The 27,051-nt window shown below is 45.2% G+C and overlaps 6 protein-coding genes and 4 non-coding genes across 12 annotated transcripts; 1 reads left to right on the top strand and 9 right to left on the bottom strand.

Annotated features, from left to right (window-relative positions):
* The first annotated feature begins 4,515 nt into the window (after positions 1-4,515).
* On the top strand, positions 4,516-5,019 carry LOC125546891 (uncharacterized). The gene has a single exon (XM_048710990.2). It carries the CDS (start codon positions 4,516-4,518, stop codon positions 5,014-5,016), a length of 501 nt encoding a protein of 166 aa, XP_048566947.2. The 3' UTR covers positions 5,017-5,019.
* A 1,184-nt stretch (positions 5,020-6,203) lies between these two features.
* On the bottom strand, positions 6,204-6,900 carry LOC125546890 (uncharacterized). The gene is made up of 3 exons (XM_087516838.1): positions 6,880-6,900; positions 6,518-6,789; positions 6,204-6,418 (listed from the first exon to the last, which is right to left on the bottom strand). The coding sequence occupies exons 1-3, from the start codon at positions 6,898-6,900 to the stop codon at positions 6,235-6,237; spliced, it is 477 nt and encodes a 158-aa protein (XP_087372964.1). The 3' UTR covers positions 6,204-6,234.
* Positions 6,901-7,752: 852 nt separating this feature from the next.
* Positions 7,753-10,365, bottom strand: LOC147980155 (uncharacterized). Its single transcript, XM_087515495.1, has 5 exons — positions 10,097-10,365; positions 9,312-9,861; positions 8,345-9,122; positions 7,936-8,171; positions 7,753-7,833 (listed from the first exon to the last, which is right to left on the bottom strand). The coding sequence occupies exons 1-5, from the start codon at positions 10,363-10,365 to the stop codon at positions 7,753-7,755; spliced, it is 1,914 nt and encodes a 637-aa protein (XP_087371621.1).
* A 307-nt stretch (positions 10,366-10,672) lies between these two features.
* Positions 10,673-11,779, bottom strand: LOC147980156 (F-box/LRR-repeat protein At2g29910-like). Its single transcript, XM_087515496.1, has one exon. It carries the CDS (start codon positions 11,777-11,779, stop codon positions 10,673-10,675), a length of 1,107 nt encoding a protein of 368 aa, XP_087371622.1.
* A 2,997-nt stretch (positions 11,780-14,776) lies between these two features.
* LOC125549751 (small nucleolar RNA snoR101) lies at positions 14,777-14,839 on the bottom strand. The gene has a single exon (XR_007301473.1). It is a non-coding gene; the product is annotated as a small nucleolar RNA snoR101 (small nucleolar RNA).
* Positions 14,840-15,152: 313 nt separating this feature from the next.
* Positions 15,153-15,215, bottom strand: LOC125549752 (small nucleolar RNA snoR101). The gene has a single exon (XR_007301474.2). It is a non-coding gene; the product is annotated as a small nucleolar RNA snoR101 (small nucleolar RNA).
* A 1,516-nt stretch (positions 15,216-16,731) lies between these two features.
* LOC147980157 (F-box/LRR-repeat protein 13-like) lies at positions 16,732-18,566 on the bottom strand. Its single transcript, XM_087547395.1, has one exon. The coding sequence runs from the start codon at positions 18,152-18,154 to the stop codon at positions 17,207-17,209; it is 948 nt and encodes a 315-aa protein (XP_087403521.1). The 5' UTR covers positions 18,155-18,566; the 3' UTR covers positions 16,732-17,206.
* Positions 18,567-18,700: 134 nt separating this feature from the next.
* Positions 18,701-24,281, bottom strand: LOC125544466 (SWAP (Suppressor-of-White-APricot)/surp domain-containing protein). 3 transcript variants are annotated; one of them, XM_048708171.2, is made up of 5 exons: positions 22,956-23,788; positions 22,682-22,824; positions 22,448-22,580; positions 21,460-22,257; positions 18,701-20,216 (listed from the first exon to the last, which is right to left on the bottom strand). In XM_048708171.2, the coding sequence occupies exons 3-5, from the start codon at positions 22,538-22,540 to the stop codon at positions 18,828-18,830; spliced, it is 2,280 nt and encodes a 759-aa protein (XP_048564128.1). In that variant the 5' UTR covers positions 22,541-22,580; positions 22,682-22,824; positions 22,956-23,788; the 3' UTR covers positions 18,701-18,827. The 3 variants fall into 3 exon arrangements, with proteins under 3 accessions (XP_048564128.1, XP_048564127.1, XP_048564126.1); XM_048708170.2 differs by having other exon boundaries at positions 22,448-22,589; XM_048708169.2 differs by lacking the exons at positions 22,448-22,580; positions 22,956-23,788 and adding an exon at positions 23,826-24,281.
* Positions 20,462-20,525, bottom strand: LOC125549749 (small nucleolar RNA snoR101). Its single transcript, XR_007301471.1, has one exon. It is a non-coding gene; the product is annotated as a small nucleolar RNA snoR101 (small nucleolar RNA).
* Positions 20,848-20,910, bottom strand: LOC125549750 (small nucleolar RNA snoR101). Its single transcript, XR_007301472.1, has one exon. It is a non-coding gene; the product is annotated as a small nucleolar RNA snoR101 (small nucleolar RNA).
* Positions 24,282-27,051: the final 2,770 nt, after the last annotated feature.

The following is a 27,051-nucleotide window of genomic DNA, read 5'->3' on the forward strand; positions in this document are numbered from 1 at the left end:
GGCGGCGCAGTGCTGTGACCGGAGGCGACAGAGCACGACGTCGTGCATTCATGGAGCTGCGCATTATGCGGGACTAGCGAGAGGAAGGAGAAGTCGGGGGCAAACCGTTTTTCCGTGCAATCCAATGGCCCACCTGGATCGCATCCGACGGTTCTGGCTCGACCGGCCGAAATCATTGGGCCGGCGCGCCGGCGCGTATAAGTCGCCTAAAATTATTGATGTGTTTTTGTAGAGGCTAGGAGTCTTTTCCTTCCTTTTTGAAAACGAAAACAAATATAGTATAGTTGGTGAATAAAAGTTGTGTCATAGCAGGTTGGGAAAAATATATATTAGGAAGCACTGATGCACCTGGCTTAGACAAACAAACAGTACAAAAATTGATGTTCTTAAATTTTAGTAATGATATTTTGTTCTCTTCATAATTCATGGACTTCTGGATTCTAGAAACCCAACAAACCAACTATATCCCATGGCTGGTATCATTCAATATACTTTTCTCGAATACACATAAGTGTGTCTTTGTCAACGATTACAATATCACTAATGGTAGAGGTAACAAAAACCAAAAACTATGAACGAGAAATTACAACTCAAGGGGCACAAGACCACAAAAGAGCACTCAACCCATCATGGATGAGGACATGACCTACACTCACTCCTCAAAGGATGCGGGCAACCTTACCATGCGACCAACATTTAGGGGTCAAGATAGTATAGACCTAATTGTGGCACACGAATTACACAATAATCCTAGACGTGCGGGCGAGCTACGCTCATTTTACAAAAACTTCTAAATAATTATTTCCTTCATCCTGAATTTCATGGGGGTGGACTCTCCCTCCCCTACCTCCAATCATAATTCTCCACCTAATCCAGTCCATTAAATACGTAATTAGTTTCACCATAGCTCTAGCATTACTCTGAATTACATGATGTAGAATTTTTTTTAAAGAAAAGCAACATCTCTTGAATCACTAGGGGTGAAAGCCCTGGGAGAGTCGATTGAGGGGTCCGATTTTAGATTGAGCCGTCAGTTTTGACCGGGTCAGCATGGGTCAATTGATTTCATGGTGATGGGACCCCTCCCTCGCTCAACCCCTCTCTTTCCTTTGTTCTGGTTCCCACGCGGACGAATCGCCGCACCAGAGACCCCACTGCCCACGCCCCGCCTCCCCCATCTCCCGACGCTCTCCATCCTCACGCATGGGCTTCAGATTGATATTTCATATACGAAATTTACATTTAAGGTGCACACATAATTTCTTAATCCTGTAACTAAACCAATATGTGTCAACTGCTTTTTTTTAGGTGCGCACTCATTGGATTCGTTCATGGTGCAGGGTAACCAGTTTTTCAAAAGTGACTGGAGCAACCAACATTTAACTGAGAACAGCATGCTTCCTTGACCCGTGTGTATTTCTAATTTGGAACCATCATATGGGAATGAAGCATATACCCAAAAAGCTCAGATGCATTTCAAGGTGTTCTATTCCTCATGCATTCAGCCAACTGCAGTATTCTATTAATCAGGGTGCTTGCATTCTATTGTATTTGTATAACCTGTGCTAATTTTCAGCCAATCCTATGCTGATTTTTGGACAAAAGAATCCCATGCTGACTACCAAGATCATTGATTTATGAAAGAACTCTTACTTACTGATGAAAGTGTACATGATGTGAGTTCTGTATTTCTATATATAAACAAAATTTCCAAAATACAGTTGACTTTATTTCATTCATCTTCTGTAAGTAATTGATCATGTAGTCACCATCGATGTACCAAATTTTGTATTAGTTGAGAGCAGTAATGCAAACTAGACCTGTTAATTTGACTTGCCAAAGCAATTGCAGACCACTGATACTTTTACTCATGTGGCCTTTTACCTCATGGGCTAAATATAATTTTCCTGAGTAATAGGTACTTCTATTGTTTCCTGAAGCTCGCTCTTTCTTTAAGATTATGCTAAAAGATATTGCTATTCTTCAAACAAACAGTGGATTAAATGCTGAGATGAGTCCAAAGCATCCTTCGGGACAACAAATGTGAAGTAATTTACAAGCTATTCAGGTATATGCTAAGATACTCGAACAACTTGCTACCGAGTTCAAACTTCAGCAATGCTTTCCCCTCCCAACCAAACGTTTCAAAAATAAAAATAAAAGGAAAAACGACAGCGTTCAAAATGATAATGCCTGGCCAACAAGACATCACCCACAAAATTAGCAATCCTTCAAAAATTAGCTAGCAAATAGCAATCCACCAGGAGAAAAGGAAACAACGACAGGCAAGTAAATAAAACTATTTCAGGTTCATTCAGTAGCAAACCGTTTTTGTTTCCTCTAAAAATCAATTAGCAGAGCTATTCCATTAATTGGTCAGCAGAAAAGAAGCACGAGTGTGTTTTGGGGATAACACAGAGCTAAATTTGATTTCCATCTGCAATGTTCACTGTCGTTTACATCGACGTTGCCTGTCGTGTGGGCGTGGAGATTAGAATGTACAGTCAGTGACAGAGTATTGTTTTGTGAGATGTGGATGCAGCGCTTGCATCTGAACTTGTTCCCGTGAATACCAATTAGATGATCAGTTTTTGTGCACTTGTTGCCGTGAATACCAATTAAATGATCAATTTCTGTGTATTTGTTGCCGTAAATACCAATTCAATGATCACTATGAAGATCAGGTGATGCTCTTGTATTCAATGATCACGCCTCATCTCCTGATCTCCAATACACATGGAGTATTAGAATGACAGCTTATGAGTATTGGAGATCAGGAGATGCTCTTGTATCAAAGAGGCACCAACTGAAGCCTATCTCAAAATTAGCTTCTTTATTCAATGAAATGAATGGATATAGAAGGACATAATAGTTGTACTAATAGAAGATCCATAAAACTACATACGATAGACGTATTGCCATGCATGTTTGCACCAAAATAGGACGGGCAAGAAAATCTCCCTCAAAAAAAAATCTCATACAAGATCACCAACCTGGTCAGCCTTGTGAACAATATGCACAAGACCTTCTGATGCCGAAGGGATCAGGCACGGAGAGAACATCGTAGCAAGCAAAATCATCACAAGTAAGATCGGATCTAAAATCAATTTGAGCGTCTCGAGAGGCCCTTCTATCCAGATGTAGGCGCCTGCGCTGATTAGCTATCCATTTATCGGTGCAACTGTCGTGGACTCCAAACTTCATTGACTCGAGCACTTTAGCATTCACCACAAAGAACTTGGCAAAATCCACATCCGACTGCTTGCCCTGGTAGCGCTTCAGCACCACCTCTGTGGAGTAAATAGCATAAAACTACTAATTTATAGGTTAGGGTTCCAAAAAACTACCACTTTTTAATTTTTCTCAGAAAGCTACCAAACGCGCGGTCCGCTGTTTCAAAAAACCCAAACCCGCGGTGACTAGCGATTTAACCGTTTTTCTGACGGATTGGGCCCACATGCCAGGCCACCTGGCCACGCGCGCTCACGGCGCGGCCGTTAGCCGACGCGGCCCGGTCGGAACGGGGGTAAATAAACCCCCTTGGTCGGTCGCTCCTGCTCACTCACTCTCTCCCTGCTCGCTCACTCCCCTGCTCTCACTCCCCTGCTCCAGTACGAGCTCGCCGCCGCTCGCCGTCTTTGAGGTGGCTCGCCGTTGACCTCCTTGCCACCATGCCTTCCTGGAACGACGAGGAAACTAGCTCGGAGGAGGACTGCGAGGTCGTCAGCATGGACATGGGACTTATGGTAAGTTCTTTGCCACCTAGGGTTAGGGTTAGGGTTAGGTGCTAGTAGGCCGAGTAGGCCTAGGCTACCGCCATGGATCTTGCTAAGTGTAGTGTTGGTGTTGTAGGATTCTTGTTCAATAGTGAGGCTGGGGTTTGATTGTAGGATTGATGTAAGCTAGGGTTCATCTCAGTACAGTGTTAGGGTTCATGCTGAGTTGGGGATTTTTTTAGTGTTCATGTTTAATGAAGCGTGCAAGTATATTCTGGTGTTGAGTGCAGATTGAAACTAGTGTTTGCTGATTATTTTGGTTGCAGGAGGAACCAGACACCACTGTGGAGCCCCTTTTCTGTGGCCAACTTGAGCTTGCTCATCCCAAGTGCATTCTGCATCAAATGAGGCATATTAAGCGTGTTGCTTTTGAAGGGCCTTTAACAGGAAGGCGTTTCTATGGCTGCCCAGTCCAGGTTAGATGGCAATAAACTTTTCTGCTATGTATGGTCACTGATGATTGATATGATGCAGCACTTTGTTTGATATGATGCCAATAAACATTTTTCTGCTATGTATTTTTGTTACTTTGGAAACTTAATCATGGTGTTGTTATTCATTGTTAGAAATTATCAAGTATATACAAGTTAATCATGGAACTGAAATAAGCTCCTAGTCCATTTGTAATAACTTATCACATTTATAAATGCAGGAAAATGGTGTGAATTGTGGTGTTGTAGAGTGGGTTGATGGGCCTTGGCCAACTGTTCTTTAGAGATGTTTGTGCAAGCTATGGGAGATGTTCCATGAGCAGAACTTTGGAAGGGTACAGGACAAGGAGAAGTTTGAGAAGGAGTTGGCCAGGCTTAAGAGTGAACATGAAAGGGAGTTGGCCAAGCTTAGGGCTGAAAATGACAAGCTTTGCATTGAGTACACCAAGCTTGTTGATGATGTATCCAAGATGTTTGATTGGCAGGATGGTAGGGTGGACAAGAAGGTGCACCAGAAACAAGTGGAGGAGGAGGAAGAACTTGAGAAGAAGAAGAAGGAGCTAGAGGAGAAAGCTATGTTGGAGGTGCAGATGGAAAAGCTCAAACTTGCAAAAGAGCAGAGGTGCATTTTGCAGAGCCAAGCTGATATCATCAAGAACACCAGGAAGGCTATGAAGGATGTTCAAGTTGACAGAGATGTTCTTAAGAAGGAGAAGGCAAAGCTTGAGCTTGTTGTTGCTGAGTTGCTGAAAGAAGGGTATGGCAGCAAGGAGAAGATAGAGCAAATCAAGGCCATCCTTGATTCTTGAAGTGGCTTTGATATGTTGGTGAAGTAAGTACATCCAAAGGCCTTTATATAAGGATGTGGCCTGGCATGACTGCAAGTGATTATGGGTGTACATTTTGGGGGAATGTGAAGTTTAACCTAGTGTAAGAACCTTATTTACTATGTTGTTAAGTTGTAATGGATCACCTATGCTATTAAGTGTTGTAAATGGATCTCCTATGCTATTATGTAGTGGAAAATGGATCTCTTATGCTACTAAGTTGTGGAAATGGATCTTGTATGCTATTAAGTGTTCAACTTGATCTTCTATCTTTTAGATGTTATTTGTTAGCCTACATATATTATTTCTGTGGTTAATTGGGCTTGGTGGCCCACTATTCTCTGACCAAATGCAACCCTAGGCCTACTAAACCCAACCCCATCCATCTGTCAATATAAACCCCTCCCCACCCCCACCCTTTCGCAGTCACTCCACCAGCCGCCACCCAAAAGAAACCCAACAGATGGATCCTGACATGGGAGATGTCACAGAGGAAGAGGGGGAGGCTGTGGAGGTTAGGACAGCAGCAGCTGCACAGAGGAGGAGGAGGAGGCGCAGGCAGAGGGCCCTAGAGGCGGCCCAGGATGAGCAGCAAGAGGAGTTCAACCGCCGACTCGCCAACAAGGTACTGGATAAGTGCAATGATGAAGAACTAGAGCTGGTTTTCACTGGAGGCAGGGGAAGATCATTCATGGAGATAATTAGGTGGGCAAGGATTAGGGCAGTCATGGCTCCTCATCCAGCAACTAGGGCCAAGTGGGTCCGTTTCTTTGAGCGCTATGACTGATCTAGCTATCTATCTTTCTATCTGTAAGTCAATTTGAGAGAGAGTTTTGGTAGTTTTTGTGAGATTTTGATGTAATCTATCTATCTATGTAATCTATGAGACTATCTATCTATGTAATCTATGAGACTATCTATCTATCTAGAGATCTATCTATGTATGTTTCTAGAGATCTATCTTTCTATCTATGAGACTATCTTTCTATCTATGTTTCTATCTGTAAGGTGTATATCAAGTGTTGAATCCACATATAGATGAAATTTACAGATGAAATGAAGTTGCAAACAAGTGCAGAATCCACATACAGTACCATATTACAAACCAAATCAAACAGTGCAGTATCAAGTACTTAGTGAGGCAATGTTATTACAAACCAAATCAAACAGTATCAAGCACTTGGAGTTCAACAACTTCAGCTAGTTACCACTTGCATAAAAGTAATGTTTCAGCCTATTAGATGGCTTCCTGACCCTCTTTGATCCAGTGCCAGCTCTATTGGCGGCAGCTGACCTGGTGTTCTTTGCTGGAGAAGACCTTGATGACCTGGTGTTCTTTGCTGGAGAAGACCTTGATGACCTGGTGTTCTTTGCTGGAGAAGACCTTGATGACCTGGTGTTCTTTGCTGGAGAAGACCTTGATGACCTGGTGTTCTTTGCTGGAGAAGACCTTGATGACCTGGTGTTCTTTGCTGGAGAAGACCTTGATCCATTGCCAGAAATAGTTGTGTTCTTCTTCTTGGGAGGTGGTACTACTGTTGCAGAAGAGGTGTTGGTCCTGCTCTTCTTGAGAGGTGGTGGTGCTGCTGTTGTAGCTGGTGCTTCCCTCTTCCTTGACCTAGAAGCTGTCTGTGTTGACTCAGTTGTTCTTGGAGGAGGAGTTGGTGCAGGTGCAGAGGCAGAAGGTACCCTTGGTGGCCTTTGTGTAGTTGCAGCCATTGAAGAACCAGCCTCAGAGTAGTTTGCTCTATTTTCCTACACAACAATATTAGTTAGAACTATTTTCCTACAAATGAAATGAATGTAACAATGCAATGAATGTAACAATGGAATGAATGGACATACCTGGTGCTTGTTCAGCCTCATCTGAAACTTAGGTTTCAAAGGGACACCACAATTGTTGATCCTATGCCCTTGCTTCTTGCAGTTGCTGCATGTCACTGTACCAATTCTAGAAGTATCCTTTTTAGCTGGCACCTCAAACAGGCCTTTCCTCCTGGCAGTTTGTTTTTTACCTTTCTTTTCTCTAAACACAGGGGGAGAAATATCATCACCAGGTGTATGAGGCCAATGGTCAGGACCTGGCGCAGGGAATATTATGTGCTTATATGTTTCACAATACATGGGTTTCTTGAAAAAAGCAGAAACATAGTCTTCAGGGTGTATCTTCACTTTCTGCATTGCAGCAATGGCATGACTGCAGGGGATAGCTGTCATGTCCCACCTCCTACAGTCACAGGTCTCATTGTTCAAATTAACACAATATGTGTTTTCAGAGCTACTTGTGACCTGCCATATCCCTGTCCCTGCCATGTATGCTTCACAATATTTAGCCCACTTCTTCCCCTCTTCTAAAATCTCTGAATAAGTAGGTGTGATTTCCCATCTGCATGTCTCTATCTTCTCTCTGATCTTCTGAAACTTAATCATCAGCTTTGTTCTTATGCCCTCTAACATAGTCCTGATTGGCTTGTTCCTAACATCCAATATCATTCTATTGAAAACCTCACTAAGGTTGTTTACTACCAGGTCTGTTTTGCACACAGTGTCCATTTTATACCTAGCCCAGGTATGCTCTGGTATCTGTGACAACCACTGCCAAGCTTCTAAACTTTCTTTTTTCAAATTCTCCATGCCTAAATCATGTCCATGTTTGGTAAAGGAATAGGCAGCCTGATCTACATGTTTCTTAAGTTCCTCTCCTCTGAAACCAGCAGATTAGAAATTGGCATAAATATGTCTAAGACAAAACCTTTGTGGAGAGTCAGGGAATACATCATCTATTGCATTCAACAATCCCTGTTCAATGTAAGGTAATCTTAAGTGTTACTCATCTACTAAATAACATTTTACTCATGGCAAATGTAAAGGCAAATGTAAAGACTAGGTTCAGAACAATACCTTCTGCCTGTCAGACATAATTGTGTATTTGCCAAACTTATTGCCAGTTCCAATGACTGTTCTCAACTGTGTGAGAAACCATGTCCAACTGTCTGTCTCTTCCTTATCAACAACACCAAAAGCTATTGGGAAGATGTTATTGTTGCCATCCCTCCCTGTAGCTGCCAATATCTGCTGACCAGTGCTTAGCTTGATGAAGCAACCATCCAGACCTGCTAACATGATAACATGAGTGCCTAAGTACATCAATGTTTAAAAAGCATATAAATTTCTGAATACTTACCTATAAATGGCCTGCATCCATTTAGAAAACCCTCCTTGCATGCAAACAAGCAGTAAAACATATAGTGAAACCTTGGGGTAGGAGCTGGGTTAAGTGGGTCCTCATGTGTTGTTACTATGCACCTACTGCCAGGGTTAGTATCTAGCACACACTGCAGGTAGTCCCTTATTCTGTGATACTGGAGTTTGTGATCTCCTTGTACAACCTCAACTGCTTGCTTCCTTGCCCTATATGCCAAGCTTTTAGGCACATGCACACCAAACTTTTTCTTTGTGTATGACATAATTGTTTCAACACCAGCTCCAGGGTTGGATCTGACTGTATCCTCACAAACCTTAGCAACCCAATTGGCTGTCACCTTTGTGTTCTCTCCACTTGCTCCACAAGTGTGATCCAGGTTCATCTTCTTGATACTGAAAGTTGCCTCATGAGCTATCTTGGAGGCAACTATGTAAAACTCACAACCATGTTTTCTGTCAGAGCACCAAGCAATAACCCTAGTTGGTTCATTTCTGTGATACTCAAAATTCCTAAGAGTCCTCACATGAAAATTTCTAATTGCTTCTCTGAACTCAACTACATTTTCAAAGCACAAATGCATTGCAAACTGCTCATGTGCATCAGGCCTTGATGGATCATACCATATCCTCTGCTTCTTCTGCTTCTTCCTACTCTTCCTTCCAGATGGCAGCCTTGGTGCATCATCTTCATCACTTATGCCAAAATCACCTGGAAAACAGTACTCATCAGCTTCAGGGACATAATCTTCAAACTTGCTGTGCTCAGGCTCACTGTGAGACTTGCTAGTTGGGCCAGGTTTTCTAACTGGCTTAAGCTTTTTGGCTGCTTTTGTAGTTACAGCAGGATCCTCTACTACTTCATCTTCAGAAACAACTGGTTCTTCCTCCCAAAACTCAGAAGGTTCTGAGTTAGCTGCACAAAAGTGCTCTGCAGTATCAGTGCCAGCCTCATCTTCACCCCTACATCAAGCTTTGTAAGAAATTTTCTCCCCTCTGTAATCACCCCTAAAGAACTCAAAATCTGAAGATGATTTGTCATCTTCAACTTCATCTTCATCTTCTTCCTCTGGTACATCTTCTTCTTCTTCATCTGCTTCTTCTTGTACATCCTCTTCTTCTACATCTTCTTCTTCTACATCTTCTTCTTCCACATCTTCTTCTTCCACAACTGTTTTCCCTTTGTTAAAATTGCTGCTTTGCTGTGTGTTCATGTAGGGCTCATCAGGGGTTAAAGCTGGCAAACTAGCATTAGAGGCAGGGTACAGAACACCTTCTTGTGAAACTCTGTAAACAACAGGATCACCATCATGATCAATGGGGATCTGTTCCTCATCTGCTGGACTTGGATCAGTAGCTTTTCTGACACTGATGTTCAGTACCTTATTATCAACAAATAAGTCAAGCATTTCCTCTAATGCCTCCTCACTATCCAGGGCCTCCACACCCTCCAGCCCCTTTCCCTCTTCCTTTACATATGTCAGAAATGCATCCATGCCATAGCCCTCCAACTCAACCAATGCTAATATGGTCAGATAACTGATATCTGAGGAAACTGAATACTTTTTCTCCATATTATCTATTCCTTGAAAATGTAGCCTCAAGTCCCAAATCTCTTCATCTAAGCTGTAGGATTAAATTGACAAACAACCGTTTTTTAAGTCACTGAACATTACTGAACTTTCTTCTAATTACAGTGAATGCACCGACCAAATGAACTAACCAAATGCACTTTCTTCTACACCGACTTAACCAATAAAATACAGTAGCATGCCAAGAACAAACAATTACTATCTCTAGTTCTAATTTGAACTAAAGCATCCAAAAATACAGTAGCATGCTAAGAACAAACAGTGTTTACCTCACTCCACCAAAGGACGACGCCCAATGGTAGCCGCCTGCTGGATCAGCGTGGATGCGCTTTGCCACTGCCCTGGCCGCGTGGACTTCCGGATCTGAGCTCAGCGGATCCACAGGAGCCGCGGGCGGTGATGGCTGCTGCGACCGCTGCGCCGGGAAGCTCGAGCTGCCTAGCCATTTGTCCACCTCTGACTGTCCACCGCCCTCCTGGCCGGTGCCGCCTTGGCTCAATAGCTCGCCGCCGACGACATTTGGCTGCGCCGCCGCCATCGCCCACCTAGGTCACTGCGGGGGAGAGGAGGTGGAGAGGAGGGGGAGCGAGAGAGTGTCTGGCCCGACCGCCTACTTTGGTTCCGACCGGGCCGCGTCGGCTAACGGCCGTCAACGGCCGCGCCGTGAGCGCGCGTGGCCAGGTGGCCTGGCATGTGGGCCCAATCCGTCAGAAAAACGGTTAAATCGCTAGTCACCGCGGGTTTGGGTTTTTTGAAACAGCGGACTGCGCGTTTGGTAGCTTTTTGAGAAAAATTAAAAAATGGTAGTTTTTTGAAAACCTAACCTGTAAACTAGTAGTTTTATGCTATTTACTCACCTCTGTGAGATGGAGCTCAAGGCATGTGATAGAATCTTGCGGGTTATAACCGTGTCCATCATTTTTCTCACACTTCCGCAGAGAAGTCGTTATGTAAAGTTTCGTGAGGTATGGGAAGCATCTCAGCAAGTCGATAACATCATCGAGATCAGGTTCACAAGCCTTGAGAATCAAAACCCTCACGTCGCGCATAGTTGTTCTGAAGCTTTCCAGAACCACTTTTCTGGATTTTCTGAATGAGTCCAAGATCTCCAATTTCCGTGCCTGGGGTACCCAGAAGAACATCGGGGTGTAATAAGTGTAATAGGAACTACGAAAGTCCCGAGATGTGACGATTCTTTCCAGCCGAGGGGCATTCTCGATGACTACTTGAACTCTGTAGCCATTCTCGATGATCCTGAGAGACGGTGAGTTGATCAGCACCCGGACAATGTCAGGTGTACGGCGAACGTCAATGTCAATCAGAAGGCTCTCGAGCACAGGGCAGTTAGAGAGCACGCCTTGGAGGTCGTCATCGGGGACGGTCACGTCATGGAGGGCGAGTCTTTTCAGTTGCCGAAAGATGAGCGCATGGGGCGCCTGCTCGGTGAAGCGGCAGAGGACGAAGGTGGCGGCCCGGACGGTCGGCGCGAAGCTGCTCATTGTCAGCGGCAGCGGCAGCGGATCCTGGCCTCTGTAGCTGTAGCTGTAGCTGTAGCTGATGATCTGGATCTCCTCGAGGTTGCTGAGGGCGGGGGACGTGAGCCAGCCGCGGAGCGTGTCGTGAATGTCGCTGATGTAGTAGTAGTCGTGGCGGAGGGAGAGGCGGCGGACGGAACCCTGGTGCCTGGACAGGATCTTGGAGATGACGGCGATAAGCTGGGGCCTATTCTTGCCGAGGCCGAGGCGGTTGACGTTGAGGCCACGCCTATTGCCGCTGATGTCGTAGTCGTCGAGGTTGAGCGGGGAAGAGCGCCAGAGGTGGCGCCAGCGACGGGAGAGGGCGGTGGTGCGCGCGCCGTCGTCCGTGGGCAGGAGGGAGATGATGGTGCCTAAGATCTCGTCGGGGAGGAGGCTGATAAAATCCTTCTCGTCCGGTTCCGCCGCCATGGCCATGCCCGGTAGCGCTGGACGCTCGTATGGTTTTGAGTTGTTGTAGCGCTAGCGCTAGCGCAGGGGTTGTAGATTTTCCATGATATGGATTTATTATGGTCAATGTTATTTTTTTTTATTGACGGTCAAGTTTATTGGCACGCGATGGACTTGGACGCCCAGGTTTGGTCGTTCGCTTACGAACAAAACAAACACGCTGGGTTTCTCTAACAACGCTCTTTTTTAGGATAATTACGTTTAAGACGGTAAGGGCAGGCGATTCAGCACGGGCTTGAGCTCTTAAAAAAGGGCATCATATGGCGCGTTAGGGGCGGGCAGGACATCCGCATTTGGCGAGACCGGTGGCTGCCTAGGGAGCCATCACGCCAACCCATATCCCTGCAGGGTACGTGCCGCCTAAGGAGGGTGGCGGAGCTCCTGGATGACGAGGGGTCCTGGCGCATGGACCTGCTCCGCCGCTACTTTCTCTCTACGGATGTCGACGTCATCACCAGTATCCGTACGTCGATCCGCGTCACCGAGGATATTATTGCATGGGCACCGGAGAGGAACGGTATCTTCACCGTTCGGTCCGCCTACCGCCTGGCCATGGACGAGCGCGAGCGTCCTTCGGCTTCCGCCACGAGCAGGGCACCGGATGGTCGTCGCGCCATCTGGAAGATCATATGGGGGTGCCCTGCTCCCCCTAAGGTACGCGTGTTCGCTTGGAGAGTCGTCGCCAACTCACTCGCTACTTGGGCCAATAAAGCCTCGCGACACCTCGAGCTTACTGACATTTGCCCCTTGTGTGGTGTTGAACGCGAGGATGGATTCCATGCGCTTTGCAGGTGTCCCCTGGCAAGAGAGCTCTGGCGAGTTATGGCCTTGGACTGGAACATCCCCAAGGTGGAGGCCATCGTCAACATTGGGCCAGACTGGATCTTTTCACTGCTGGACCCCTTGGATGAGACGGCGAGACTGGTGGTGCTCATGACCATGTGGAGAGTATGGCATGTTCGGAATGAGATCACACACGACAAGGCGCCGCCCACTGCCGAAGCCTCTCGACGTTTTTTGCATGGATACATCAACTCACTCTTGTGCATACAGCAATGTCCTGATGGTAACCTATAGAAAAGGAAGATGGTGGTCCTGCCTTCACCACCACGCACTCCAGAAAGTACGGCACCCAAGGTGCGCGCACACTGGGTACCGCCCCAGCCGGGCTGGGTTAAATTGAATACGGATGGGAGCTACATAGCGGCCACAGGTGCGGCGGGAGGAGGTATGATCCTGCGTGATGACAGAGGCGAGATCATCTACAGCGCATGTAGGGAGCTACGTACATGCGACAACGCTTTAGAGGCGGAGCTAGCAGCGTGCAGAGAAGGCTTGGAGCTGGCCTTGCACCGATCTAGCCTACCTATTCTGGTTGAGGTGGATAGCACGGAGGCGGTGTCGATGATTACAGCACGCGAGATGGATAGGTCATCACATCGTACACTTATAGAGGAGATTCGTAGGTTGGCTCGAAGCGATGCTAGGGAGATCTCTTTTACTCTTTGTAGCCGTATGCAAAACGGGATTAGTCATGAGCTGGTCGCCTATGGCCGTAGCACTCCGCGCACAGCAGTCTGGCTTACTGCCGGGATGAATTTTGTTGTAAACCTGGCTCTCGCAGAGAAGCCTCCTTGAGTAATGAGAATTCCTTTTTCCCCGCAAAAAAAATGTTGAGGTGGAGGAGAGAGAGCTCATAAGAAAAGGCTTGTCTTATCTTATTTAAAAGACAAGAGATGATCTCTTAGCACAATATGTCTCACCATGTTTTTAGGAATTGCTAATTATTGAAGATAAGGCTAAGAGATGACCCATTGTAGACTTTCTTTTTTGTCATTTCTAAATTACATGCAAAACTTAAGATAAGACTATCTTATCAACCATTGTGCATGCCTTAACAACTTAAAACTATGTCTGGTAGTCCCTAATTTACCGGCAAGTGAAAATGCTTTCCAGTAAAATTTGCTGTCCTCGGCTAACATTGTTAACGGTGCAACATTTTCCTCAGGAAACTTGGTCAAGTGGTTCAAGTCACCAATCTGCACCCCCAAGCACACTGGATTCACATCAACTGATCATCAAGCTTTACTCCTGATGTCCTTCAATCCTGAAAAGTGATGAAGTTTTTCTTGACACTATCCGAAGTTGGCAGCTAAAGAGTCAAAGAAATATATGGACCACTTCAAGTAAGATAAATCATTTGGAAACAGTTAAAAGATCAGCAGTAATCATGCTATGCTATATGCTTGTGTCCGTTAAGTAGCAGCTATAAATGCAGACCACAGTGCCAGAATATGATTTTAATGACAAACAAGGAACTGGACTGTAACAACAAATAAAGCGCTGAATGGAAGAGAACATGATAGTACATCACATCGCACAGTGTATTACAGTGTCTCTAATAGCATCGCCCTAATTTTCGCCTTGAGCTCATCTGGGGCCTGAGTTGCTTGTTTGTCAGAAAGCTGCTTCTGTGATGGTTCTGCAGAGCTTCTATCAGAAGTACTGAGTCCTTGTTAGCACCTCCCCGACCCTTGTCATGGCCACCGTCTTGGAGGTCTGAAGAACTGCTATCTTTGCGCTCCATAGACCTTCTGTCTTTACGTTCTGAACTCCTCCTGTCTCTGCGCTCTGAAGAACTCCTCCTGTCTTGGCACTCTGAAGAGCTCCTTCTGTCTTTGTGATCTGAAGAACCACCGCGGGATTTGGACTGCACAGAAAATTCAGCAAGCGCAGTAGAGTGCGGTTACAATTTGCGTTGGTGCCAGTGCCAGAGCCACGATATCCAAACAAAGTCTTGCACCTTAGAAATTTAGAAACAGTTACAGTATTAGACTATCCAAAGTAACAAGAAAACAATAAATCAACGCATATAGGAAATGCCAGAAAACATAGTGACGCAATACAGTTAAACCAAATACTTCAGTACTTGGCTGGAAATATGAATAAAAAGGGAAAAGGCAGTGCATCAGTGATTCATACTGTCCACATAAGAACTTACCTGAATTCAGAGATCAAGTGTAAGACATCATGTGCACTTGAAAATTAAGACCAAAGAAAAAAGCAATATTGGCATAAACAGGCCATGAGCATATAAGATGAATATTCATTAAAACCCGATGGTATACATTCGACAGAAAATATATAACAGCACATATAAAAGAAACAATCAGACTAAAGCAAACTTATAGTTTACAAAAACACTTGTATAAGGAAAATGAGCCAGAATTTTAAAAAACTTTCCAAACTAAGAAGAAAACCATGACATCAATCAAATCATATACACAATCGAAGAAAATATATGTGTATCAATTGGAATTGAATAAATAAGAATAAACTGTGCATCAGGACTGATATAGTGTCCACACAAACTTACCTGAAGTTCAGAGATCAAGTGTAAGACATCATGTGCACTTAAGAAATAAAAAAACAAGCAATTTTAGCATGAAAAGTATTTAGAAGTCCAAAAATGGGTAAATAACTTAATACATTAGCCAGACAAAAGCGAGTGATCCAGAAGAACAAAGGAAACAAAAAATAAACCACAGAAATTGAAGAACATTAGACCAAAGCTTATACGTATCAAGTTATTATAGCACTGGTGGCTGCTGCAACTTTAAGTGAACATGCCCAGTGGTTCACAACTAACTCGTTTAAACAAAGCATGAATGATGAAATGACCGATTAATGGTGTGAATTCTGACAAATGTTTACTTGCAGTAGCTAACGGAACACCGAGGTGCTCGGCCACCATAAGTTCGCTCTCTTAGAAATGCAGCGTGGTACAAGTAAAAAATATGAATTCTTTGGTCACATCAAGACGTGCAAACAACTTGCTCCATTCGACTGTGCCATATCACATGAACAAGACGGCCCCCGTTTACAAACACCTAAACCACAATCTAACATGTGTACCAAACAACTACACCTACGCCGCCACCTATGCCTACGAGGAGCTAACTGGGACAGTGAGCTAGTACATTACTATCCCAATGCCAGGTTGCACGATTTGTGATTCAGAGCACTGAGGTGCTCCGCCACCATAAGTTCGCTCTCCTAGAAACACAACGTGGTACAAGTCATAACATACTTAATTGTTTTTAGAAGTCATGACATAAGTTTTGATGTTTGGTGTACCGGTAGCACAACTCTTGGTGCACAGGATACACTCTCCACCAATGGTGGGTATGCGAAGGCGGCAACCGTGTGAATGCAAATACCAACAAAAAAAAATCACACATTCACAAACTTGTTCTTCATCTTCTTTCCACCACCTGTTATCAAGACATTATGCGACATTGAGACACCTTTTACAACAAGTCTGTGTTCGTTTATGTTTGTTTGCAAAGCCAAAGCAGCCTGCGTGTTCACGTGACAGGCCGACAGTGCATAATCAACAACTTTCAGTTGACAAGGGTTAGCAAAAGGTACTAAAATACCCTTTCCAGATTTCTGAAATTTAGTGTTGGGTCCAATGCAACTACTACCGAAGGAATAATATATGATACTAGCTCAATGTCTTCCATGATAGCATCCTTGCTGATGTGGTATCTCTCTCCAACATGGATGTTTAGAACAATTATGTACTCGACCATTTGGGATGCTATGCTATAATATCAGGGAGACTGACATGGAACACATGGAGTATTAGCAAGACACTTTATGAGTATTGGGAGATGCTCTGGTATCAAAGACGCAAACTCATGGAACTACATTATCTTAAAATTAGCTTCTTTATTTGATGAACAGATATGGAAGGACACAACAGCTGCACTAATAGAAGTTTCAAAAATTAAACATTATCTTAAAATTAGCTTCTTTATTCGATGAAGAGATATGGAAGGACACAATAGCTGCACTCATAGAAGATTTAAAAAATTATACACAATTGGCATGTTTGCACCAAAATAGGACGGGCAAGAAAATCTAATGCAAGGTCCGCAACCTGGTCAGCCTCGTGAACAATATTCACAAGACTTTCTGATACCCAAGGGATCAGGCACGGAGAGAACATCATAGCAAACAAAATCATCACAAGTAAGATCAGATCTGAAATCAATTTGAGCATCTCGAGAAGCCCTACTATCCAGACGTAGGAGCTGGTGCTGATTAGCTATCCATTTATTGTTGCAACTGTCGTGGACACCAAACTTCATTGACTCGAGCACTTTAGCATTCAGCACAAAGAACTTGGCAAAATTCACATCCGGCTGCTTGCCCCCGTAGCGCTTGAGCACCACCTCTGTGAGATGGAGCTCAAGGCATGTGATAGGATCTTGCGGGTTGTAACCGTGTCCATCGTTTCTCGAACACTTCCGCGGAGAAGACGTGATGTACAGTTTCGTCAGGTAAGGGAAGCATCTCAGCAAGTCGATAACTTCATCAAGATCAGGTTCACAAGCCTTGAGAACCAAAACCCTCACAGCGCATAGTTGTTCTGAAGCTTTCGAGAACCACTTCCCTGAAGTTTCTGAATGAGTCCAAGATCTCCAATTTCCGTGCGTGGGGTAACAGGACGAACATCGGGTTGTAACTGTAATAGGAACTATGAAAGTTCCGAGCTGTGATGAGTCTTTCCAGCCGAGGGGCATTCTCGATGACTACTTGAACCATGTAGCCATTCTCGATGATCCTGAGAGACGGTGAGTTGATCAGCACCCGGACAATGTCAGGTGTACGGCGAACGTCAATGTCAATCAGAAGGCTCTCGAGCACAGGGCAGTTAGAGAGCACGCCTTGGAGGTCGTCATCGGGGACGGTCACGTCATGGAGGGCGAGTCTTTTCAGTTGCCGAAAGATGAGCGCATGGGGAGCCTGCTCAGGGAAGCGGCAGAAGTCGAAGGTGGCGGCCCGGACGGTCGGCGCGAAGCGGATCACGGGCAGCGGCAGCGGATATTGGCCTCTGTAGCTGCAGCTGATGATCTCGATCTCCTCGAGGTTGGTGAGGGCGGGGGACGTGAGCCAGCCGCCGAGCGTGTCGTGGATGTCGCTGATGTAGAAGTAGTCGTAGCGGATGGAGAGGCGGCGGATGGAGCCCTGGTGCTTGGATAGGATCTTGGAGATGACGGCGATAAGCTGGCGCTCACCCTTGCGGAGGCGGTTGACGTTGAGGCCACGGCGGTCGGAGGGGCAGGAGAGGAGGTAATCCCAGCGCCTATTCCTGATGATGTCGCAGTCGTCGAGGTTGAGCGGGGAGGAGCGCCAGAGGTGGCGCCAGCGGCGGGAGAGGGTGGTGGTGCGCGCGCCGTCGTCCGTGGGCAGGAGGGAGATGATGGTGCCCAGGATCTCGTCGGGGAGGAGGCTGACAAAGTCGTGCTCGTCCGGTTCCGCCGCCATGGCCATGCCCGGTAGCGCTGGACGCTACGTAGTAGGGTTTTGAGTTGTTGTAGAGCTAGCGCAGGTATTGTACTAGCAAAACTTTGGCAACAAATCGAGCAATGGCTTAAATAATAAGCGTTTCTCTTTTTCTTTTTCTTTTCCTTTTCAGGTAGTATTGTACTGTAGGATCGGCACAAAATAAATACCGAGTGCTGGGTTGGAACAAAATCAGTATTCGATCTGGTGCCGTTAGCATACGAACAAAACAAACACGCTGGATATGGTGTTCAGATAGAAGCAGACTACGTTTGAGATTGCAACAACTTGAAACTATGTCTGACGTCCTTCAATCCTGAAAAGTGGTAATGTTTCGCAGCTAAAGAGATATAACTACTTCAAGCAACATATACTCCCTCTGGCCCAAAACTATCGTAGTGTCAAAAAGTATATTACATTTTGGGACTGAGTATCATTTGAAAACGGCAAAAAGGTTAGCAGTAATCATGCTATGCTATAATACTTCTGTGTTCGCCAGCAGACGGAAGCATGCGCTATAAATGCAGACCACAGTGCCAGGCAATGGGATATTTTAACAAGACAAACGCTTGAACAAAATAAAGGAACTGGGCTGTAACAAATAAGGCGCCAAATGTAAAAGAACATGATAGTACAGTGTTACATCACATCACACAATGTATTATAGTGTCTCTAATAGCATCGCCCTAATTTTCGCCTTCAGCTCATCTGGGACCTGAGTTGCCGCCTGCGAAGATTGAGCAGTGTCGCTAGGGGGCTGCTCTGATCCATGCCTGTGCTCGGGCGTGTTTTGGGAGGCTTCAGGACGGCCAAGAGTTTGCTCGTTGAGATCTCTGTCATCCTTGTGTTTCCTTTTGGAACCAGAGCGATGGCTCCTCCGGTGCCTCCTATGCTCGTCATCTTCAGTGTAGTGATGATCGTCCCTATGCCAATGCCTTGACTTGGAACTGCGTAGCTCATCTTCCGAAGAGCTATGATCATGCCTATACTCCCTTTCCTTGGAGTGCTGCTTGTGCTTACGTTTGTGTGCATCCTTACTGTGGCCTCTTGAACGCTCCGAACGATGCCTCTTCCTTGAGTGTTTATAACTTTCCTCCTCCAAATAATCTTTGTCCTCATCGGATTCTGGATGATGCTTTCTGTACTTGCGTGCCCTGTTCTGCTCGTCATCAGAGTCTTTCTCCTGCTTGATCATATTCGAACCTTCACGTTCAAAACGCACAGAGCTACCTTCCCGTTCAAAACGCACAGAGCTACCTTCCCGTTCAGTTGCTAAAGGTTCTGGAGGCACGGGGAGGTTCGAATTAGCAGGAGCGGCCCTTGCAGATTCATTAGTTATCTCACTTGTCACCAGATCGCTCTTGTTGCCACCACCCTTAATAATTGAAGTGAACATCTTTGCACGCCGAAGCCTCTCAGCCTTCAGCTTCTGCTCGTTTGTCATGGAAGCTTCAGAAGAATCTGCCTCTTTAGAGGCGGCAACAGCAACTGCTTTTGCGATTGTATTTGTGATCCAATCATCATCGATAATTCCAATACCTTCCTTCTTTAGCTGATCACTACTTGTGACTGATGTGCCAGGCTCACTATTTGAAGCAGGTTTGGACACTGCACCTGAGCCCTGTATATGGCGAATGTCACTCGTGTCTTTTAGCGTGTTAGGTTGAGGATTGGCAGGCCCCAGTCCACGAGTAGCCGCCATAACAATAGCAGCAGCTTCGTCTGCAGTGACCGTCCGAGGAAGTTCCTTCTTGGCCCCATCAGTGACCAACTGGAACTTCCCCTCCCCTTGCTTGTCAGAAAGCTGCTTCTGTGATGGTTCCGCGGAGCTTCTATCAGAAGTGCTTGAGTCCTTGTTAGCACTTCCCCGCCCCTTGTCGTGGCCACTGTCTCGGAGGTCTGAAGAACTTCTATCTTTGCGATCCATAGATCTTCTGTCTTTACGTTCTGAACTCCTCCTGTCTCTGCGCTCTGAAGAACTCCTCCAGTCTTGGCGCTCTGAAGAGCTCCTTCTGTCTTTGTGCTCTGAAGAACCACCACGGGACTTGGACTGCACAGCAAATTCAGGAAACACAGTAAAGAGCGGTTACAATTTGCATTGGTGCGAGCCATGATATCAAAACAAAGTCTTGTATCTTAGAAATTTAGAAACAGTGCCAGTATTAAACTTTGAAAATAACAAGAAAACCGTAAATCGATGCTTATAGGCAATGCCAGAAAACATAGTGATGCAATACAGTTAAACCAAATACTTCGGTACTTGGCTGGAAATATGAACAAAGAGGAAAAAGGCAGTGCATCAGTGATTCATAGTGTCCACATAAGAACTTACCTGATGTTCAGAGATCAAGTGTAAGACATCATGTGCACTTAGGAGTAAAGACCAAGGAAACAAGCAATCTTGGCATAAACAGGCCATATAAGCATAAAGATGAATATCCACTAAAACCCGATGATGGTATTACATCCCACAGAAAATATAAAACAGCACATATAGAAGAAACAATCAGACCAACGCAACTTATAGTTTACAAAAACACATGTGTAAGGAAAATGAAGTGCACCAGAATTTTAAAAAACTTTCCAAACTAAGAAGAAAACCATGACATCAATCAAATCATATACACAGTTGAATAAAATATCTGTGTATCGATTGGAATTAAATAAATAAGAATAAACTGTGCATCAGGATTGATATAGTGTCCACATGAACTTACCTGAAGTTCAGAGATCAAGTGTAAGACATCATGTGCACTTAAGAAAAAAAACAGGCAATTTTAGCATGAAAGGTAATCAGAAGTTCAAGCATGGGTAAATAACTTAATACTCATTCTACAAGACGTCGAAACTTTTAAGTGTCAGTGTGTCACAGAGAATGGAAGACAAAGCAGTAGCCGGACAAAAGCGAGTGATCCAGAAGAAGAAAGGAAACAAAAAATAAACCTCAGAAACTGAAGAATGTTAGGCCAAAGCTTATATTTATTTCATTACAGCATTGGCAGCTGCTGCAACTTCTAAGCGAACATGCCCATTGGTTCACAGCTCACTCGTTTAAACAAAGCATGAATGATGAAACAACCAATTAATGGTGTGAATTCTGACAAATGTTTAGTCAAATAGAACTCCACAAAATATGGATGTGAAGGGAAGGGGTACAAATTGCAAATGTTTAGCCCAATTAAACTATCTGACAAATGTCTAAAAAAATTGACTTCTATAGAACAGGTCAGGAAAGGGAAAGTTATGCGAATATTACGTCCTAAAAAATAAAAGATGAGTGTGATCCAAATTACCTCTTGGGTTTCCTGAAGCATCTTGAGATAGTACGAGTGATATGGATTAGACGGGAGAAGAAATGGAAACCTCCCTGTCATCCTGTCTTGCTCAATGAGCTTTTGTTCAAACTCCTTCCCGTTCCTGAGAATAAACTCGACTATTTTCTCCATTGTGCCCTTCAAAAAGGATGGTGGTTCCAGTATCATTTCTTTTGTGTCAGACACACCCAATTTAGAGTTGTCAGACTTGGTAGAAGTGGTTAACACTGTCATGGCATCTTTAACCTTCTCCCGCTGAGCAGCAACAATGCTGTTTCCAGCAATTGTTGGGTTCTTCTTGGTAAAAATAGGCTTATCCTTTACTAAAGTGGCTGCTTCTATTGTTACTGTCTGATCTTTTTTCACTTCGTTGTCATGTACAAGGCATGATGAACCTTTGTGGACATTGTCATGCAAAGCTTCATTTCCAGGATCCTTGCCTTTTGAACTAGCTGGAAGCACGCCTTCATCCTCATCTCCAGACTCGTAGACGGCCCCAAGCAATGATAAAGCTCCACTTGACGAGGCAGCATTCTCACTCTCACCCATAACAATTTTGTTGCCTTTATTCGTGTCAGCATCAGAGACATCTTTCAACAGCTGAGGATGATCAACAATGTAGCGGAAGTAGCTGTGGAGATGATGGTCAGGCATCAAGAATCCAAATGTTGGATTACTTCCCTGCTTCACCCTTAACACAATCTCTGATTGTCCCCCATGCTCACTGACAAATAGAGCAGTTCTTGCAATTATCTGATGCACCTTCTCGGAGGGAGGCTGCAAATTAAAAATTATGACAAGAAAAGTGTCTCAGTAATGGTATGAGAGCAGAAAATCGCAACCATATAACTTAAACACAACTGGAGTACTACAGAACTGGTACAACATAGTAAAATTTAGAACAGCTATCCCGTTGCAGTATTCTCTTCTTTTATTATATGTACCATTTACATCATTCTAATCCCACCTGCCTATTCCTTACGTCAAGATAGATCGTAAGGAAACAATGTGGATCACTAGTAGGAACTTCATCTCTGCTCCAACCATCTGAAATAGACATTTAATCCTTAGAAGAACATATGCACCTTGGACAATTATTGCTGGATCAACTGAAGAAGATTAATAAAAATGTATGAAGTGGAAAAATAATATGACAGAATGCATATATGATGAGAGCAGACAGTAGGCTTTGTACACTCACCAGCTTATTCAACAGGCTTTCTGGCACAGGAAAAGATGGGCGATAAGAAGAGACTGAATCCTTCGGATCATCAGAACCAGCAGGTCCCCCATATGAGAAAGCGACGGCATTATAACCGGCCTGCCCAGTATCTGTCCCGTTTCCTGCAGAAAGAAAACATGCCAGTTTGGGTATTGTTACATAACAATCAAGACACAGAAACTAAGATTGAGTGAAAAAGAAAAATGCAGATCCAAAGATACATCTCAGGAGAAATCGAAGAAAATTCCCTTACTTTGAACAGATTAAAGATGCTCATCAAATAAAATCAAGCATCCTTCCTGCAAACTTACAAAACAATATGACAAGAAATATAATAGGAGTCCAACTAGCACCACTGCCTTTGCCACGTGTGCCAGTTTCATTAGGTAAAACTGCAAAATTTTATAACAACTACTGTTGCTCGTATACGCGGTAGACAGTACAGCTACTATAGGAACCCAACAGATGCAATATTAACTTTGTTACAGGCAAACAATAGCACGGGACCACCGAGTTATTTTACAATGTTAGCATTTCACAGATATTTCTCCGGACATACTCCCTCTGTCCGTGAATAAGTGTACATCTAGCTTTTGTTCTTAGTCAAAAATTTAAAATTTTGACCCACTTCATAGAAAATAGTAGTAACATATATGACATCAAATTCGTATATTATGAAAGTACATTTCAAAACGGATCTAGTGATACTAATTTAGTGCTATAAATACTTCTACTTTTCCCTAGAAAGTTGGTCAAAATTTTAGAACTTTGACTTAAGAACAAAAGCTACATGTACACTTATTCGCGGACGGAGGGAGTATCTCAGTGTCATAGCGTACCAAATTCAACATTTACTCCAACTGAGCCACCCATATTTCAGCTCATACAGACCAACTCTCTTCTGACAATAGCAAATGGGGGCATTTGAAAAGAAAACATTATTTGGCATCAACCTTCTATAAGATACGATGGTTCCATTTCCCAAGACCGCTCTCAGAATGCTAAAAGTCCGCAGAATTGCGCTAACAGCGTCCAATTACATAAAAATGGTACAAAAAAACAGCTGTTGGCGCCAGAGAGTAGCGTCATATACAATAAGCACAGAGGGTGGAGGGGTTTATACCTGAAGGGGACGCGTCTCCGGTGCCGACGTCGGCGGTGAGGTCGAGGAAGCGCTCGCGGTCAAGCTCGGCCTCGGACACGCCGTCGGGAGAGGGGGTGGAGAGGAGGGCCACGGAGTAGGCGCGGTTTGGACGAGGAGGGACGCGGTCGAGGAGGTGGCGGACGTCGTGGCGGTCAAGGAGGAGATCGGCCGCGCCGGCGGCGGACCAGGGGACGAGGGAACCGCCGGAGTTCACGACCTCCGCCGCCGCGTCGTCGTCAAAGAGCAACGCGTGCCGTCCCACGATCTGCAGATCCATGGGCGATAGTTTCGTCTGCCTTCGCCTTCGCCTCCGCTTGGAGTCTGCTCAGCGAGGCGGCGGGGCCGTATCGGGAGAGCTAGATGGAGAGCTCGGCTGCTAGGGTTTCGATGGAAAGACGTGCACAAGCGAAAAAGGTGTGACCCAGTTTTACCTTTTCGCAATTTGCCCCTCGTATCTCTACGAATATAAATAACGAACACGGAATTGATTTGTTTAGTTTTTTTTTAGGGGATTTTGTTTAGCTAGAGAGGGCTCATCTAGGATGGCATTTTGGATCTCGGCCTTTTAGAAAAATCAAAATTCAAACTTCAAAATTTTCGGTATCAGAAAAATCTGAAAAAAAATTACAAGGAAAACATTTCGCGACAGACCGCCGGCTCTAGTTTGGGCCGGTCTCATAGCGACTGCAATCACCGCGTGGGTCCACGCACCGCTTCGAACAACCTTTTCCTTTCGGGAGCGGCACCCATCCATTTTCCACCACTACCTTTCCTTTTTCCCCACCACAACCTCCGTCGCCTGCTGCTGCAACAACGACGGCCGACAGGAGATGTGTTGCAGCTTGGGGGGCTAACCACCACGCGAGGGGCGCGGCAGCGAGTCGATTTTGTCGCGGCGAACACCAAAGGAGCTGCGGCGGAGGATGCAGAAAATCAACGCGGCTGCAACTTTTGGGGGGAACCACCGTGCATGCGACGTGACGGCGATGCCGTTTTTTGCTGCGACGATCACTAACAGAGCTACAACAACGATGTGGCAAACCGGCACCGGCAGGGTTACAACACCCGACATGGGGCGAAACGGTGGTGTCCACCAAAATGTTGGAACTGACACCAGCGATTGCTACCAGCACGGTCACCATTTGCTGGAATTGGCAATATCACTTTTTTTATAAGGACCATAAGCACTTTCCTGGAACCATCCTGCTTCTTTGAGTTTGCTGGAATCGGTTAGCTATTTTGTTACAATCAGACTTCTTTCAGTCTACGGATTTTTGTTTTGCTTAAAGTAACCATCCTGAGATTTTTGTTCGCTGAGTTTCACTAGGATATGGTAGTCCTAGTAGACAAGACGGCGAGCCGGAGCCGGTGACGCGCAAGATGCTGCAAGCATGGCGGCTGCGTGCTGGACCACTCGGTGTTAAAGTGCATCCATGGTGCCCGTGCGCTGGTTGCAATCCCGGCGGCCACAAGGATCGAGATCCTGCTGATGCTCGTCGGCCATGGCGACGACGACGGGGCAGACAGTACCCTTTCAGGTATGGAAGCGGCAAGAGGGGGATGATGCTATGCGGGATGGTGAGCGTGGGGGAAGAAGACGACACGGGGAAGGAGACCTAATCCAACAGCTGGACGCGTTCGGATCGGACGGCTGCACAGCGACCGACCCAAATTTGGGCCGGCGCACCTACGTCTATCATTGCCCAATAAATACATATGTGAGGTTTATGTGTGTGAAATTTCGGGTGAAATGGGTTGAAATGCAACCTATAGAGAAAATATAAAGCAATTTTCGATTCATTTGAAGTTTTTTTTAAGGGAATGCCATTCGGCTAGCTTTATTGGACTTCAAAAACTCATCGCTGGCATGATAAGACTAGGTGGGTCACTATCCCACACATTGTTTCAAATTTTTCAAAACTATTTATTCCTAGACAGGATATAAGCTACTCCTCCAATCCCATAATAATGTAATTACAAGCGATATAGGAGTACTCACGTATTTGTTGTAACTATTTTTTGCGGGGAACTTTAGAGAGCTTTATTCAACAAAGGCGTTCGCTGAACAGTCAGCCAATAGGTTGCTGATCAGAAAGCCAGGAGTGGTATCGAGCCAGCTCTCGGTCACATTAAGCGTACAAGCACGCTTAGCACACAAGTGTGCATGACCATTGGTTGTTCTCATTACATGCTGAATGCGAAAAGAAGTAAAACTAAGTGCTAGCTTTCCAATTTCTAACAAGATAGGTGCTATCACCGACCGACCGGTATAGCGAGAGTTCCAGAGGTGAACTGCCTCTAGACAGTCAGTCTCCATGATCACATGCGTGAAGCCTCGAAGTGTAGCAAGAAGAACTCCTTCCTTCAGCGCTAGAGCCTCCGCGATGAGAGGATCCGTAACACCCGATATCGGTTTGCACCATGCACCCTTGAAGCCTGAGGACGAGCGGGCGACCCCTCCCGCTCCTGCATTGCCATCATCGAGGTGAACCGCAGCATCTGTATTGATCTTAATATGAGGATCGTCAGGAGGATCCCAGCCAAAGCCGGGTAGTGTGATCTCCTGCTGCCTGGGTAATTCCAAGATGGCTAGATCTTCTCTAACCCGTCTGACCGAATAGGCTGGATTCCACCCCTCCTTGTCGTGAGTCAGTCAATTTCGAGACGTCCAAATTGCCCACATCACTGTGATGAAGATCGCCCGTTCCTTGTCAGAGAATCGGGGATCGCAGAGAATGTCTTTCGTCCAAGTAAGAGGATGGAGCCGAGGTAGATCCACATGAAATAACAATCTTGTTTCCTCCCAAAACCTCCTCGCATGCGAACAGTGCAGCAGTGCATGTTCCAAGTCCTCCTCCATGGCTAGACAAATTTTACAAGTGTTGATCTGTCTTATGTGGCGGTGTTTAAGGGTGCATTCATCAGGTAAGATGCCCCTCATCACCCGCCACCAGAACACCCTCACTTTCGGGACGACTTTGAGTTTCCAGATTGCGTTCCACATCTGTTGTTGATTCACTGAAGTGCCGATAGCCTGCCCTTCATCTAGAGCTAAACGCTCTTTCTGATTCACTAGAGCCCGGTACGCTGATTTAACAGAGTAGTTGCCTGACTTCTCATGTGCCCACGCGAGAAAACCCTCACCTCCTCCCCGCTGTAGCGGAATATTCAGAATTGCTGTCACATCCGGTGCAATGAAGTTTTC

The sequence above is a fragment of the Triticum urartu genome, chromosome 3A (assembly GCF_056163025.1).
Source record: "Triticum urartu cultivar PI428250 chromosome 3A, HENAU_Tu73, whole genome shotgun sequence".
NCBI lineage: Eukaryota > Viridiplantae > Streptophyta > Magnoliopsida > Poales > Poaceae > Triticum > Triticum urartu.

What these genes read in the sequence shown, in the direction of transcription:
- LOC125546891 (XM_048710990.2), top strand. Translation starts at nt 4,516, where the DNA reads ATGTTCCATGAGCAGAACTTTGGAAGGGTACAGGACAAGGAGAAGTTT.
- LOC125546890 (XM_087516838.1), bottom strand. Translation starts at nt 6,900, where the DNA reads ATGAGGCTGAACAAGCACCAG. An exon ending in TGAGGCTGAACAAGCACCAG is followed by an intron (nt 6,790 to 6,879) that starts GTATGTCCATTC and finishes ATTGTTGTGTAG; the next exon opens with GAAAATAGAGCAAACTACTC. An exon ending in ATTTCTGGCAATGGATCAAG is followed by an intron (nt 6,419 to 6,517) that starts GTCTTCTCCAGC and finishes CAGGTCATCAAG; the next exon opens with GTCTTCTCCAGCAAAGAACA.
- LOC147980155 (XM_087515495.1), bottom strand. Translation starts at nt 10,365, where the DNA reads ATGGCGGCGGCGCAGCCAAATGTCGTCGGCGGCGAGCTATTGAGCCAA. An exon ending in CAGATGAAGAAGAAGAAGAT is followed by an intron (nt 9,123 to 9,311) that starts GTACCAGAGGAA and finishes GAGTTTTGGGAG; the next exon opens with GAAGAACCAGTTGTTTCTGA. An exon ending in TTATGTCTGACAGGCAGAAG is followed by an intron (nt 7,834 to 7,935) that starts GTATTGTTCTGA and finishes TACATTGAACAG; the next exon opens with GGATTGTTGAATGCAATAGA.
- LOC147980156 (XM_087515496.1), bottom strand. Translation starts at nt 11,779, where the DNA reads ATGGCCATGGCGGCGGAACCGGACGAGAAGGATTTTATCAGCCTCCTC.
- LOC147980157 (XM_087547395.1), bottom strand. Translation starts at nt 18,154, where the DNA reads ATGGCCATGGCGGCGGAACCGGACGAGCACGACTTTGTCAGCCTCCTC.
- LOC125544466 (XM_048708169.2), bottom strand. Translation starts at nt 24,123, where the DNA reads ATGGATCTGCAGATCGTGGGACGGCACGCGTTGCTCTTTGACGACGAC. An exon ending in CGGAGACGCGTCCCCTTCAG is followed by an intron (nt 22,825 to 23,825) that starts GTATAAACCCCT and finishes TTCTTTCTGCAG; the next exon opens with GAAACGGGACAGATACTGGG. An exon ending in TGCTTCAGGAAACCCAAGAG is followed by an intron (nt 20,217 to 21,459) that starts GTAATTTGGATC and finishes TTTGCTGTGCAG; the next exon opens with TCCAAGTCCCGTGGTGGTTC.